Here is a 14209-nt window from a genome sequence, read left to right on the forward strand (position 1 = left end):
CCCCATGTCCCCCGGCCCCCATATGCCCAATCCCCATGTGTTCCCATGTGGGACCTCCCAGCTCACCTGGACACATGAGTCTCGGGGTAACCAGCCCCCCTACAGAAGCTCGGACAGCAAGTGGGAGTCAGCAGCCAGGCAGGAAACTCAGGGGCTTTGTGCTTGGAGGGAAGCCCACCCGATAGGAAAATGCTTTCGAAGCTTGTGGATCAGAGAGGTCGGTAGTGCACCGGGTAGTCAGATCGATCAGTCAGGATGATCAGCCCCATTTCTCAGGTAAGAAAACCAGGCGCCAAAACTTTCATCAACTTGCGCACAGCAGCAGGTGGGTCACCCATCAGCAGCAGAACCAGCGCAACCCCAGCAGGTCCGGGGCTGGAGGCGCCCCTGCACCCCACACCTCCCCTAGAGCCCCCCACCCTGCACAACCCTGCTCCGTGCACCCAGCACCATTGCATCCCACACGCTCCTGCAACCTCCTGCCCCACACACCCCATGCCCCACACCCTCACACCCCCAGCATCCTGCACCCAGCAGCCCCCCCCCCCTACCCCAAAAACCCCACACCCCCCCTGCCCCACCCCCTCACACCCCCAGCATCCTGCACCCAGCAGCCCCCACCCCATACTCCATAACCCCCGCACCTGCTGTGCCCCTGCACACTCCCACACCCCCGCACCTGCTGTGCCCCTGCACACTCCCACACCCCCGCACCTGCTGTGCCCCTGCACACTCCCACACCCCACACTCCTGCAACCCATACCCTTGTACCCCATACCCTCATCCCCACTCTGCACCACTGTACCCTGGCCAAGGCCCGCAGGTGCCAGGGCAGCAGGGAGCCCCTGTCACAGCAGTGAAGGATGCCAAGGACACCACAGTCCCACACTGTGGACACCCCGGACTCTGGTTGCTGTGCCAAGCCCTGGGGGTGCCTCCCTGCCTGTGTCCTCTGCTCTGAGCCCGGCCCCCTCTGGCGGGGTTCGGGTTCCTGGTAGGAGCCCAGCTTGCCTGGCTCCAGCACTCCCTCAGGGCCTCCTACACCACACCCAGGCTCCGTGCAGGCCCAGCACACCCCTCCCAGCCCTCGTGGCCAGAGAAGGGACTGGCTTTCAAAAGAGGAGCCCTTGGAGTCCAGGATTCTTCAAAACTTCCAAAAGAAGTTCTGTATTTTGGACGTCAGTTTCTTTCAAATAACTCATTTTGTGAAACACATATGACAATTGTAGGATGGGAAAAGGCATGCAGAGCTGTGACACTTTCCTTTAGAGGTCACTACAGCACGTCCATGTCCTCCCAACACCATGAGTGCAGCCGCACCAAAGCCAGGGGAGCAGGTGCGCTTCTCCATGGGTCGTGGTTTAAAGCAGGTGGAATCGCCATGGCTTGGGATTGAGGTGGTAATGGACATCCCAGTCCTCAGGTGGGGTTAAGTCCTCCTCCTGCACAGACCGTGCTGGGGGCATGCCTCCCTCCCACGATGCTGGGGGGACTTTGCAGTGCCCCCCAGGAAGCACTGGTGGGGCAGGCTGCAGGAGCCAAGGCTAGGGTCCTGGCACGGGACTACGGGGCCCTTGGCATCCTTCACTGCTGTGACAGGGGCTCCCTGCTGCCCTGGCACCTGTGGGCCTTGGCCAGTCCCCAACGCCACGTTGTGGTAGTGGAGACCTGGTGGTGGTCAGCGGCCCCCTATGGAGGTTCTGCCGTGTGTGTCAGGGCCCCAAGCAGGGCTGCACCCAGCACCATCGCAACCCACAAGCTCCTGCAACCTCCTGCCCCGCACACCCCATGCCCCACCTTACCCTCTGCCCAGCATCCTGCACCCAGCAGCCCCCTACGGAGGCTCTGTCCCCACTGATCATCAATGCAGACACACATCCACGGGAGGGGCTCTCGTTTTCCCCACCTTCCAATGAGGAAACCGACCAAGACAGACTCCGCACCGAGCAGGGGTCAGACCCTGGTGGAGGTGGATTTTCTTCACCGTGGCACAGTCCTGCTCAGTCCCTGGACTGCCCCCCTGCACCCAGCAGCACAGGCTGCAGAGACCAGGAGACGCGGGCAGGAGCTTCCCCCTTGCCTGCCTCACTCCTGCCCACCCAGTGGGCACCCTGTAGATAGGAGTCGCTCTCCGCCTGGCACTTGGACTGCTGGGCTGAGTCATGGCTGCAGGCAACGGCTCAGTGGCATCTCCAAGGTGCCACCACAGGGACACCCTCCGTGTCTCCAGGCTGTGCTGTGGCTCCGCGGAGCCAAGCTTCCCCACGCCACTGAGTCGGGGGCTGCAGAGGCCTGTGCAGGCTGCGGTGGCTGGACCTGGGCCTGGCTGCTCGGATGCTGAACGCTGCTCTCAGCCTGGAGGCTGGCAGGCCTGCCGGGGGCCAATGAGCAGGCATCGCCCGCCTGAAGCTCTTTGCCTTCGAGGGAGCTTCAGCACCAGCCAGGAGCAGTTTATGAGAAATTCAGAGACACATGCAGACTTCTCTGTGTCTTCTGAAGAACAGCCACTGTCTCACCCACCTCTGGTCAGAGGACTCTGGAAAACTTGCGTTTCTGGTACGTGTAGAAAACCGACATGCTAAGCCACAAAGCCACCCCCTTCAAGGCGCAGCACACATGAGGCTCGCCCTGCCACAAGCACTGGTACCAGCTCACTTTCCGCTCTGCTCGGCGGGACTGCCGGCCAGGCCGAGTGCGCAGCTGCAGAGAGGTTTAGAGTGAGGCCTTCGCTTCGCTCTCTGGTCCAAGAGTTACAGCATCTGGTGAAGTGTCTCGTTTTCCTTTTTTGGACAGTTAAGCTACAGCAATGGGCCAGCTGGCACCAGTGTGGAGAGACAGGTATTCCTCACTTTGTGGCACCAACGTGGTTCTGGCAAAGTTGCCTCTTTTCCAGTAAAACGAGTCTCCTCTCCCCACCGCCTTCCATTTCAGGACCAGAGGTTTGTCCCTGAGGAAGCAGCCTCAATGACAGCTTTGCCCTCTGCGGAAAGCCTGGCCACCAGCGGCACAGAAGCCAGATGCGTGGCCATGCCGGCGGAGCAGCTGGAGCAGCCCCTGCCCCCCATGAACCTCAGTGTCCCCCAGGCCACCCGCGCCCCACTCTGCCTCGCCTGTACCACCTCCCTCACTGCCACACTCAGTCCCTCAGAGCAAAGTGCCTACTCCACAGCTCCACACCCCTGCCCAGTGGAGCCTCAGCCCTGTCCCACCTGCAGCGTGCCCAGCCCAAGTGCCTGAAACCCAGAACCTCGGGCTCAGGGCGAAAGGAAGCCGCCCCATTCCATCACATCAGGGTCCCCACTGCACTTGTTTAGAGCAGAGCACAAGTCTCCTTGCATCTTAGCCCCTTCACACAGGTGACTCTGAGAGGCTCAGGACAGAGCATTGCAGGGGAGACAGAGGAGGAAGGACTCGGGCTGTGAAGAGGGGCTCGGCCTCACCAAGCAGCACGTTCTATTCATTTAGTAAAATGGCCGCCCACCCCCCACCCAGACCCTGCTCGGGGAGAGACCACTGGGGCCGTCCCGTCCCCGACTTCTATTTTGTTTTCGCCAGAGCCGCCTCCAGCCTCCCTCTTCACTTTTTATGTCAACTCTGGGGCCCTGCTGGCTGAAAGTGAGTTCTGTTTTCCGGCAGCCTTGTGGCTTTTGGACTCGGCCTTGAAATTAGTTCATGGCGACCCAGGCACACATCGCACTGGGAAGCCACGTGGGAGCCGTGCGGGTGGAGCGGCGCAGCCAGACTGAAATGGATCCCAGCGCCTGGGCCTCGTCAGGCCTTTATGACAGAGTGTGAAGGGAATTGCTGCTTAGTCACCAATTTGCTTGGCAAGATCGGGTGGATCAGGAAACATCAAAGGTCAGACAGTAGGAGTTTGTCTAGACACTCTATTTTGGACGATGCTCACCCGAGGTGTTTCTGTAGCAACCTTTATAACACTGCTGTTCCGGCAATACTGGAGAAAACACTGTCCCTCCTGTCAGCAGGTAGGGCCCACTCTGAAAATCCTCGCCCCGTCGCCGGGTCTGCGGCGGCGCCTCCAACTCCATTTAGAACGAGGAAGCCCGTCGGGGAGGCCCCGGGGAGGGACTGGCTGCTTGGGCGGAGGCCAGGCCTCGGGAAGCTCGTCCAAGGCTCCCGGGCAAAAGCGCCAAGAAATGGAAGTGGCTCATTTTTCCTCTGGGCCTGAGGGGAGGGTTTTGATTTTTACAGCCGCCCGCAGTCATTTCTCACAGGTTTGAAGCAGACGTTTCCAGGGAGGGAGGGAGAAGGGAGATGGGGAAGGGTGGGGAGACGCCGGAGGAGGCAGCCACCTCAGGGGATCCCTGGAAGCCTGGACGTGCTCTGCCCAGTGGTTCGGTCCCCCAGGGACACGTGGTCATGTCTGGAGGCATCTGTGGCTGTGGCGGTCACGGTAGGGAGTGCGCCTGGTATCGAGGGGTGGGGCTGCTTCCTTCCGCCTGTCCCCGCTGCCCTCCCCATCCTCCATGTCTCCCTGCCACCTGCCCTGCTGCCCTCCCTGCCCTCCATGTCTCCCTGCCACCTGCCCTGTCCCCGCTGCCCTCCCCGCCCTCCATGTCTCACCATCGTGCCCGATGGCCCTCTGCGAACCAGGAGAGGGGACGGCCAGGGCTTCGGCTTCCCTGCATTTGCCCGGGAGTGGGGGAGCCAGGAGCAGTCCATGAGTTCCCTCTTCCTCCTGGGGCCCGGGCACCAGATCCCAGAGCTCCCTACCATGCAGTGGGTTCCCTGGCCTTGCAGCCCTCCTGGGGCCCCGCAGGGAAGGTACATAAAGGTGGCTCGACAGCTCCTTAGCACGCGACCTCCAGCAACGTCAGCCTCCCCTGCCTCAGTTTCCTGAACTCTGAAGGGAGGACGAGTGGCACGATGATTCCTGGGCAGAAACCTGAGGGCATGGTGACTGCAGGCCCCTGGCCTCTCCCCCACTGACTGCCCAGGGGAGTGAAAGTCCAGGACTCTGTGCATGCCTGGGGACCTGGGCAGTGGGGGCAGAATTGGGGACCTGGAAGCAGCATCTGCCCGCCTTGCTGGTGAGGGGTGCAGGCTCCCAGGCCCTGCATCCAGACACCACCCTCACCCATGCAGGAGTAGGACTCGAACCCACCTCTCTCGCCTCCTTGTATTGCAGAGAACGTTCAAGTCCTGATGTGGACTCCGTCTGACTGCGGCAGAAAATCCAGAGATGGTCTCTGCCACCACTGTGATGGGCTCTGGCCAGAGAAGCAGGAGGGAGGTGGGCCCACAGCTGCTGTTTCTGAGCCGTTACAGGGGCAGTGGCATCCAGGGAGCACCCTGAGATGCAGCCTCTGCTTCAGCCTGACAGACCTGTAGCTGCTTCTGGAGCACGCTTGGGGGACGCCCTTTCTTCCTATGGGATGCCAGCTGGACTTACTGTGCAGACAGGGCCTGAGCCAGACCAGAGGCACTGGCTTCTAGGCGTGGGACCTTCTTAGCGCAGGACCTTCTCAGCGTGGGACCTGCAGCTGCCTTTCCCACACTCACACAGGCTCCTCCCATTGTCCTAAGAACCCTGTGGCGGTGCAGGCAGGGGTTACCCAAATGCTGACCCTTGTGAGTCCGAGAGGAGCGCAGCGCCCGCCCGAGGGGCTTTGACCTCACGCTCACTGCTATGATCATTGTCACTGTTACTCTGAGCTGCTCTGTTTGGGAGGGGAAGCCACACTGCGGAGGCTGAGGAGCAGCCGGGGCACGTGCCTGGCCCTGCCCTCCAGCTGGCCTGCGTTCCACGCATGAGAGCCTTGCCTAGAAGGCCTTCGGGGTTGGGGGGTCCACCTGAGCCCCTCACCTTGCAGCCCCCCACCTTGCGGCCCCCCTCATTCTCGTGCACTGGGTCCCCTTTGCTGTTGGACTTGCAGCTTCTGCAGGCAAGAACCAGGTGATGTCCTCTCTGTTCTCCAAGAGCAGCTATGGGAGAACTTGGGGTAGAAGTGAATGAATGAGTGACAAACTGAGGATGCAGATGTCTTGGCTGCAGAGGAGCAAAGACAGACATTTCATTTGACTGCTTGGAAACCATACAAGCAGGAAGAGAATGAAATGAAATATTTAAAGTGTTGAGAAAGGAAAAAATAGACCCCAACCTGGAATTCTGTACCCTGTGAAATTATCCTTTAAAGGAGAAAAGAAAGACTTCCTCAGAAAAACAAAACTTAAGGGCATCAGTTGCCAGTAAACCTGCCCTGTGAGAAATGCGAAAGGAAGCTCTTTAGAGAGAAAGAGAATACTACTCAGATCCAAAGACAGGAAGAATATTGGAGGAGGAAAAAGCAAAGTAAGATAAAAACACTTTGTTCTGATTCTCCACTGATCTAATAGATAAGTTTGTGCAAAGTAATAACAGCAACAATGCAGTTGGTCATGTGTGCTTACATATGTTAAGTATGTATGCTGACATGTATATATGCATGCATACCTAGGTATGCTGATATGTAAGTGAAATCAATTGCAGCAATGACACAAAGTATGGGAGGAAAAAATTAAAGTGATTTTGTTATTAGAAGGTGTCACACTATCCATGAAGTGGTATTGTATTATTTGAAAATGGGCCTGGATTAGTTGTTCATATATGTTATAAACTTTAGGGCAACCACTAAAAAAAGTTTAAAAGTATAACTGATATGCTAATAAAGGAGAGAAAATGGAATCATATAAAATACTCAAAACCACAAATGACAGAAAAAGAAGAAAAAAATAGGAACAGAGAACATGGGCAACAAAGGAAAACGGTAACAGACCTGGTAGATACTAACCCAACTGTGTCCATAATTACTTTGAATGTGAATTCTGAAGATGCACCAGTTAGAAGATAGACTGTCCAGGAAACAAGACCCAACTATATATTGTCCATAAGAAACCCACTGTAAATATAAGTACATGTAGATTAAAAGTAACTGAATAGAGAGATTTATATCCTGCTAACACTAAGAAAGCGGGAGTAACTATATTAATTTCAGACAGTACACTTCAGAGTGAGGAGAGGGTCAGGGATGAAGCAGAGCATTCCATAATGATAAAAGGGTCAGTTCTCCAAAAAGATAACAATCCTGAAAGTGGGTGTGACTGCCAACAGAACATCAAACTACTTAAGGCAAAACGGATAGAAATACAGGGAAAAATAGATTAATCTACTATTATAGTTGGAAACTTCAGTGTTTCTCCATCAGAAATGGATAGATCCAGTAGGCAAAAAAAAAATCACTAAGGATAAAGTCAAACTCAACACCATCAACCAAATGAATATAATTGACATCTATAGACCATTTCATCCAACAGCAGAATAGCGACCTTCTTGAGCTCACCTGAAACATTCACCAAGATAGATCACATTTGGGTCACAAATCATACCTTAACAAATGTAAAAGAGTTGTGTATTAGTCCACTTTCACAATGCTGTAAAAGAACTATCTGAGACTGGGTACTTTATAAAGAAAAGAGGTTTAATTGACTCTCAGTTCTACATAGCTGAGAAAGGCCTCAGGAAACTTACAACCATGGTGGAAGGCAAAGGGGAAGCAAGGCATGTCTTATGTGGTGACAGGAGAGAGAGAGAGAGTGAAGGAGGAAGTGACACCCTTTAAACCATCACATCTCGTGAGAACTCACTATCATGAGAACAGCATGGGGGAAACTACTCCCATGATCCAATCACCTCTCAGCAGGTCCCTCCCCTGGGTGAGAGCAGACATTGCCTGATTTCTGTTTGATATGGTTTGGCTCTGTGTCCCCACCCAAATCTCATCTCCAATTGTGGGGATTACAAATTTCAGATGAGATTTGGCTGGGGAGACAGAGGCAAACCATAGCAAATAGATATCAGGCAATGTCTGCTCTCAGACCACAATGCAGTTAAACTAAAAACCAGTAACAGAAAGGTAACTAAAAAATCACAAAATACATAGAGACTAAACAACACATTTCTACATAACACATGAGACAAAGAAGAAATACCAAGGGAAATTTAAAAATATTTTGAGCTAAATGAAAATGAAAACACAACTTACCAAAATTTGTGGGATGCAACAAAGGCAGTACTTAGAGGGAAATTTATAGCACGTATATATGTTAGAAAAGAAGACAGATCTAAAACCAATTACCTAAGCATCCATCTTAGGAGACTAGAAAAAGAAGAGCAAATTGAATCCAAAGTAAGCAGAAGAAAAGACATAACACAAATTACAGCAGAAATCAATAAAATTGAAGACAAAATCAATAGAGAAAAGCAATGATACCCAAAGCTAGTTATCTGAAAAGACAAAGAAAATGGATATGCCTCTAGCTAGGCTAAGAAAGTGAGAGAGAGGACACAAATGAATACCAGAATGAAAGAAGGCACAACACTGTGGATCCTGCGCACAGGAAAAGGATAATAAGGGAGAAATATGAACAACTCTATGCCCATTTGTAACCTAGATGAGATGGACCAACTCCTTGAAAGACAGTCTGTCAAAACTCACACAAGAAGAGCTAGCCAATCTAAATAGACCCGTATCTATTGAAGAAATTGAATAAATAACTAACAACTTTCCAGGCCAGGCATGGTGGCTCATGCCTGTAATTCCAGCACTTTGGGAAGCCAAGGCGGGAGGATCACTTGAGGCCAGAAGTTCAAGACTAGCCTAGCCAGCATGGGGAAACAACGTCCCTACTAAAAATCCTCCCAAAATTAGCCAGATATGTTGGCACACATCTGTAATCCCAGTGACTTGGGAGGCTGAGGCAGGAGAATTGCCTGAATATGGGAGGCAGAGGCTGCAGGGAACTGAGATCATGCTACTGCACTTCAGCCTGGGCAGCAGAGTGAAACTGTCTCAAAATTAATTAATTAATTAATTAATTAACAAGTTTCCAAATCAGAAAACATCAAATCTAGATGGGTTTACAGTGAATTTTGCCTAACATGTGAGGAATAAATTATGCCAATTCTCTACAACCTCTTTCAGAAGATAGAAGTTGAGAAAATATTTCCAAACTCATTCTATGAGGCCAGCATCACCCTACTACCAAAACCAGATGAAGATAAGAAAACCACAGACCAATATATCTCATGAACATAGATGCAAAAATCATCAGCCAAATATAATCAAATTGAATTCCATAATATAGACAGAGAATTATACACCAAGACCACATGGAACTTACCCCAGGTGTGCAAATCTGATTCAGCATTTGGAAATCAATAATGTAATCCATCACGTCAACATGCTAGGGAAGAAAAATTGCATTATCACATCAAGAGATGCAGAAAAATCACTTGACAAAATCCAGTACCCATTCATGATAAAAACTCAGTGAACTAGGAATATAGGAGAATTTCTTCAACTTGCCACAGAATATCTACAATAATAATGGTGAGAAACTCACAGCTTTCCTACCAAGATCAGGAACAAGGCAAGGATGTCCTCTGTCACATCTTTTCAATATCATACCAGAAGTCCTAACTAATGCAATAAGACAAAAAAGGCAAATAAAAAGTATACTGATTGGAAGGGAAGAAATAAAACTGTTCACAGATAACATGATTGTCTATGTAGAAAATCCAAAAGAATTGACCAAGAAAACCCTCCTGGAACTAATAAGCAATTATAGCAAGTTTGCAGGATACAAGATTCACATACAAAAGTCAGCTGCTTTTGTGTATACTAGCAATGAACAAGGAATTTGAAATTAAAAACATAATACAATTACATCAGTCTCCTCAAATGAAATACTTAGGTATAAATCTAATAAAATACGTACAAGTTCCATATAAGGAAAACTACAAAACTCTGATCAACAAAATGAAACAAGAAGAAAGAAATAGAGATCAGGAACAAGGCGAGGAGAGAGACCTCTCTCCCTGAGGACACTGCAAGGCTCGCTGCAGCCTCTGCCTCCCAGGTTCAAACAGCTCAAGAGGTGAGGATGTCCTCTTTCAGCTCTTCTCTCGTGTTCATGGACAGAAGATTCAACATTGTCAGGATGTTCATTCTTCCCAGTTTGATCGATAGAGTCAATGTTATCCTAGTCAAACTTTCAGCAAATTATTTTGTGGATGTTGACAAACTGATTTTAAAGTTTATGTGGAGAGGCAAAAGACCCAGAATAGCCAGCACAACTCACTACAAAGAAAGGGTGATATTGGCAAAGGAACAGACAAAGAAATCAATGGAACTAAATAGAGACCTCGGGTATCCACGTAGGTATCTATATCCACATCGATGCAGTCAACTGGTACTTGACGAAGGAGCAAAGGCAACACCATAGGGAAAGATGGTCTTTTCAAAAAACGGTGCTGGAACAACTGAGCACCTACATACAAATAATGAGTCTAGACTCAGACCTTACACCTTTCACAAAAATTAACTCAAAATGAGTCACAGACTTAAACATAAAACACAAAACTATACAATTCCTAGAAAACAGCATAGGAAGAAATCTAGATGAGCAATACCAAAAGTATGCCTGTGAAAGAATTGGTAAGCTGGACTTTCTTAAAATTAAAATATTTTTGCTCTGCAAAAGAACACTGTCAAGAGTATGAGAAAAGAAGACACGGACTGGGAGAAAATATTTACAAAAAAAATCAATACTTGGTAAAGGGAAAAATACAAAGAGCGCTTAAAAGTCAATAATAAGAAAAGCCCAGTTTAAAAGTGGGTCAAAGACCTTCGCAGACCCCTCAGAAGATGGTAGAGACACATATGAGAAGATGCCCCTGTCAGTCATCAGGGAAATACAAGTTAAAACGAGGAGACCCCTTCACGTGCCTGTTAGAACAGCCGGCCTGCAGACACGGGTAGCATCAAGGGCTGGCAATGATGTGGCGCTACAGGAACGCTCCTCCACTGCCAAAGAGGATGCAGCTAGCATGGCCACTTGGAAGACAGTTTGGGAGCTGCTTATAAATCTCAGCATGGGCTCTGACCCTGTGACCCAGCGTGCACACACCTTGGTACCTGCCCAAAAGAGCTGAACTCCCTCGTCCACACGGAAACCTGCACACACAGGTTGACAGCGGCTTCCCTTCACTTGTCCAAACTGGGACGCAACCAAGATGCCCTTCAGTTGGTGAATGGATAAACTGGGCACTTCTGGGCAGTGGAGTATCACTCAGCGCTAAAACAGAAAAGGAACCATCAAGGCATGAAAAGACAGGGAAGCAGCTTGAATCCACAGCACTAAGGGAACAAAGCCAGTCTGAAAAGGCTACACACCACGTGAGTCCAACTAGACGACATTCTGGGAAAGGCAAAACTACGGAGACAGTCGAACGATGACAGATGGCCAGGGGCTTGGTGAGAGAAGGACAAATGGGCAGAGCACAGAGGATGTTTAGCAGCGAAACTGCTCCGTGGGACACCACAGGGCAGACGCCTACAATCACACATTCGTCCAAACCCACGGAGTGAGCGGCCCCAGGAGGGAGCCCTGCAGTGAGCTCCGGGATCCGGACCATCCTGATGCGTCCGCGCGGGTTCATCGCCCGGCACAAATGCACATCTCCAGCCCCAGAGGGTGGTGGTGGGAGAGGCTGTGCCTGTGTAGGGGCGGGAGGCATATGGCCAACTCTCTGGACCTTCTTCTCCATGTTTCTGTGACTGTAAAACTGCTCTGAAAAGCAGTCTTTTATGAAAAATCAAACATCAAAAAAAAAAAAAAAAAAAAGAGGCACAAGCAATGTCTAGGATCACCCAGAACCTAAGTGTCAGCTGGAATTGAAACCTGCGTCATGGGTTTGGTCTGAGGGTGACATTGATGGGAGGTCACCTGGCTCCGCTCCAGCACCTGACCCAGCTCCAGCAACTGGCCAACCTCCAGCTCCAGGCCCAGCTCCAGCACTTGACCCGGCTCCAGCACCTGACCCAGCTCCAGCAGCTGACCCAGCTCCAGCTCCAGGCCCGGCTCCAGCGCCTGACCTGGCTCCAGCGCCTGACCCAGCTCCAGCTCCAGGCCCAGCTCCAGCACCTGACCCGGCTCCAGCACCTGACCCAGCTCCAAGCCCAGCTCCAGCACCTGACCCGGCTCCAGCGCCTGACCCAGCTCCCACGCCTGACCCAGCTCCAGCGCCTGACCCAGCTCCAGCGCCTAGCCAAGCTCCAGGCCCAGCTCCAGCAACTGGCCCAGCTCCAGGCCCAGCTCCAGCGCCAGGCTCCGCTCCAGCACCTCACTCCCCGGGCTGCCTGGACCGCAGGAGGTGTGGTTTGGGATGACACCATGGCTGTGATCTTGTTGGCCACAGGCTTCCCCATCCTTCTCGGCCGAGAAGCCACTCCCATGGCCACCTCTGACTCTGAGCTTGGACTCTGGAGTGGTTGCTGGAGTCACTTCCCACCATGCCGGGCGAGAGCTGCAGGAAGGCACAGGGTGTGGGACGCTGACAACTGGCAGCCGCCTCCCAGCCACACCCCAGCCTCCCGCAGGCACCAGGCCTTTGAGAACCAGAGCTGCACCTTGTCCAGCGGGTTTCATAGGTCTCAGGACTGGGAATGGCGCTGGACACGTGGACGGGTGAAGTCCATTGTTCGTGCTGCTGCAGGTGTGAGCCGCAGCCCGTGCCCACCACCAAGGGGGCAGAATGGTGGCATGAATGGAGAAGCACTCATTTGCCAAATGATTTACATCAGACTTTTCACAGCTGAGAACGTCACCGCAAAGCACAAACGACTCTGTTCCAGAAAGAAAAGGGGCAGCAGGGCACTGAGGCAGACCACGGGGACACGAGCAGTGCCTTCCACACTGTCCGGGTCCGGGGAGGGCACTGAGGCAGACCACGGGGACACGAGCAGTGCCTTCCACACTGTCCGGGTCCGGGGAGGGCACTGAGGCAGACCACGGGGACACGAGCAGTGCCTTCCACACTGTCCGGGTCCGGGGAGGGCACTGAGGCAGACCACGGGGACACGAGCAGTGCCTTCCACACTGTCCGGGTCCGGGGAGGGCACTGAGGCAGACCACGGGGACACGAGCAGTGCCTTCCACACTGTCCGGGTCCGGGGAGGGCACTGAGGCAGACCACGGGGACACGAGCAGTGCCTTCCACACTGTCCGGGTCCGGGGAGGGCACTGAGGCAGACCACGGGGACACGAGCAGTGCCTTCCACACTGTCCGGGTCCGGGGAGGGCACTGAGGCAGACCACGGGGACACGAGCAGTGCCTTCCACACTGTCCGGGTCCGGGGAGGGCACTGAGGCAGACCACGGGGACACGAGCAGTGCCTTCCACACTGTCCGGGTCCGGGGAGGGCACTGAGGCAGACCACGGGGACACGAGCAGTGCCTTCCACACTGTCCGGGTCCGGGGAGGGCACTGAGGCAGACCACGGGGACACGAGCAGTGCCTTCCACACTGTCCGGGTCCGGGGAGGGCACTGAGGCAGACCACGGGGACACGAGCAGTGCCTTCCACACTGTCCGGGTCCGGGGAGGGCACTGAGGCAGACCACGGGGACACGAGCAGTGCCTTCCACACTGTCCGGGTCCGGGGAGGGCACTGAGGCAGACCACGGGGACACGAGCAGTGCCTTCCACACTGTCCGGGTCCGGGGAGGGCACTGAGGCAGACCACGGGGACACGAGCAGTGCCTTCCACACTGTCCGGGTCCGGGGAGGGCACTGAGGCAGACCACGGGGACACGAGCAGTGCCTTCCACACTGTCCGGGTCCGGGGAGGGCACTGAGGCAGACCACGGGGACACGAGCAGTGCCTTCCACACTGTCCGGGTCCGGGGAGGGCACTGAGGCAGACCACGGGGACACGAGCAGTGCCTTCCACACTGTCCGGGTCCGGGGAGGGCACTGAGGCAGACCACGGGGACACGAGCAGTGCCTTCCACACTGTCCGGGTCCGGGGAGGGCACTGAGGCAGACCACGGGGACACGAGCAGTGCCTTCCACACTGTCCGGGTCCGGGGAGGGCACTGAGGCAGACCACGGGGACACGAGCAGTGCCTTCCACACTGTCCGGGTCCGGGGAGGGCACTGAGGCAGACCACGGGGACACGAGCAGTGCCTTCCNCTATTAGTATATTAAAAAAATAATAATAAAATAAAATAAAATAAAATGACTGAAGCATTTCTAAGGTCAAAGTGGAAGGTTCAAATAGCCCAGCCAGAGCCCAGAGCAGCCCCTGCAACGTCCTCTTCAACACATTTACAAGGAAAAGCCATCTGATTGAAAGCGAGAGACTCC

The 14209-nt window shown here is 53.3% G+C and overlaps 1 protein-coding gene across 1 annotated transcript; it reads left to right on the forward strand.

Annotated features, from left to right (window-relative positions):
* The first annotated feature begins 2207 nt into the window (after positions 1–2207).
* LOC108525029 (translation initiation factor IF-2-like) lies at positions 2208–3237 on the forward strand. Its single transcript, XM_017866091.1, has 3 exons — positions 2208–2556; positions 2794–2838; positions 2932–3237. The coding sequence occupies exons 1-3, from the start codon at positions 2473–2475 to the stop codon at positions 3235–3237; spliced, it is 435 nt and encodes a 144-aa protein (XP_017721580.1). The 5' UTR covers positions 2208–2472.
* Positions 3238–14209: the final 10972 nt, after the last annotated feature.

The sequence above is a fragment of the Rhinopithecus bieti genome, unplaced genomic scaffold (assembly GCF_001698545.2).
Source record: "Rhinopithecus bieti isolate Rb0 unplaced genomic scaffold, ASM169854v2 scaffold_84002, whole genome shotgun sequence".
In the NCBI taxonomy this organism is placed as follows: Eukaryota; Metazoa; Chordata; class Mammalia; order Primates; family Cercopithecidae; genus Rhinopithecus; species Rhinopithecus bieti.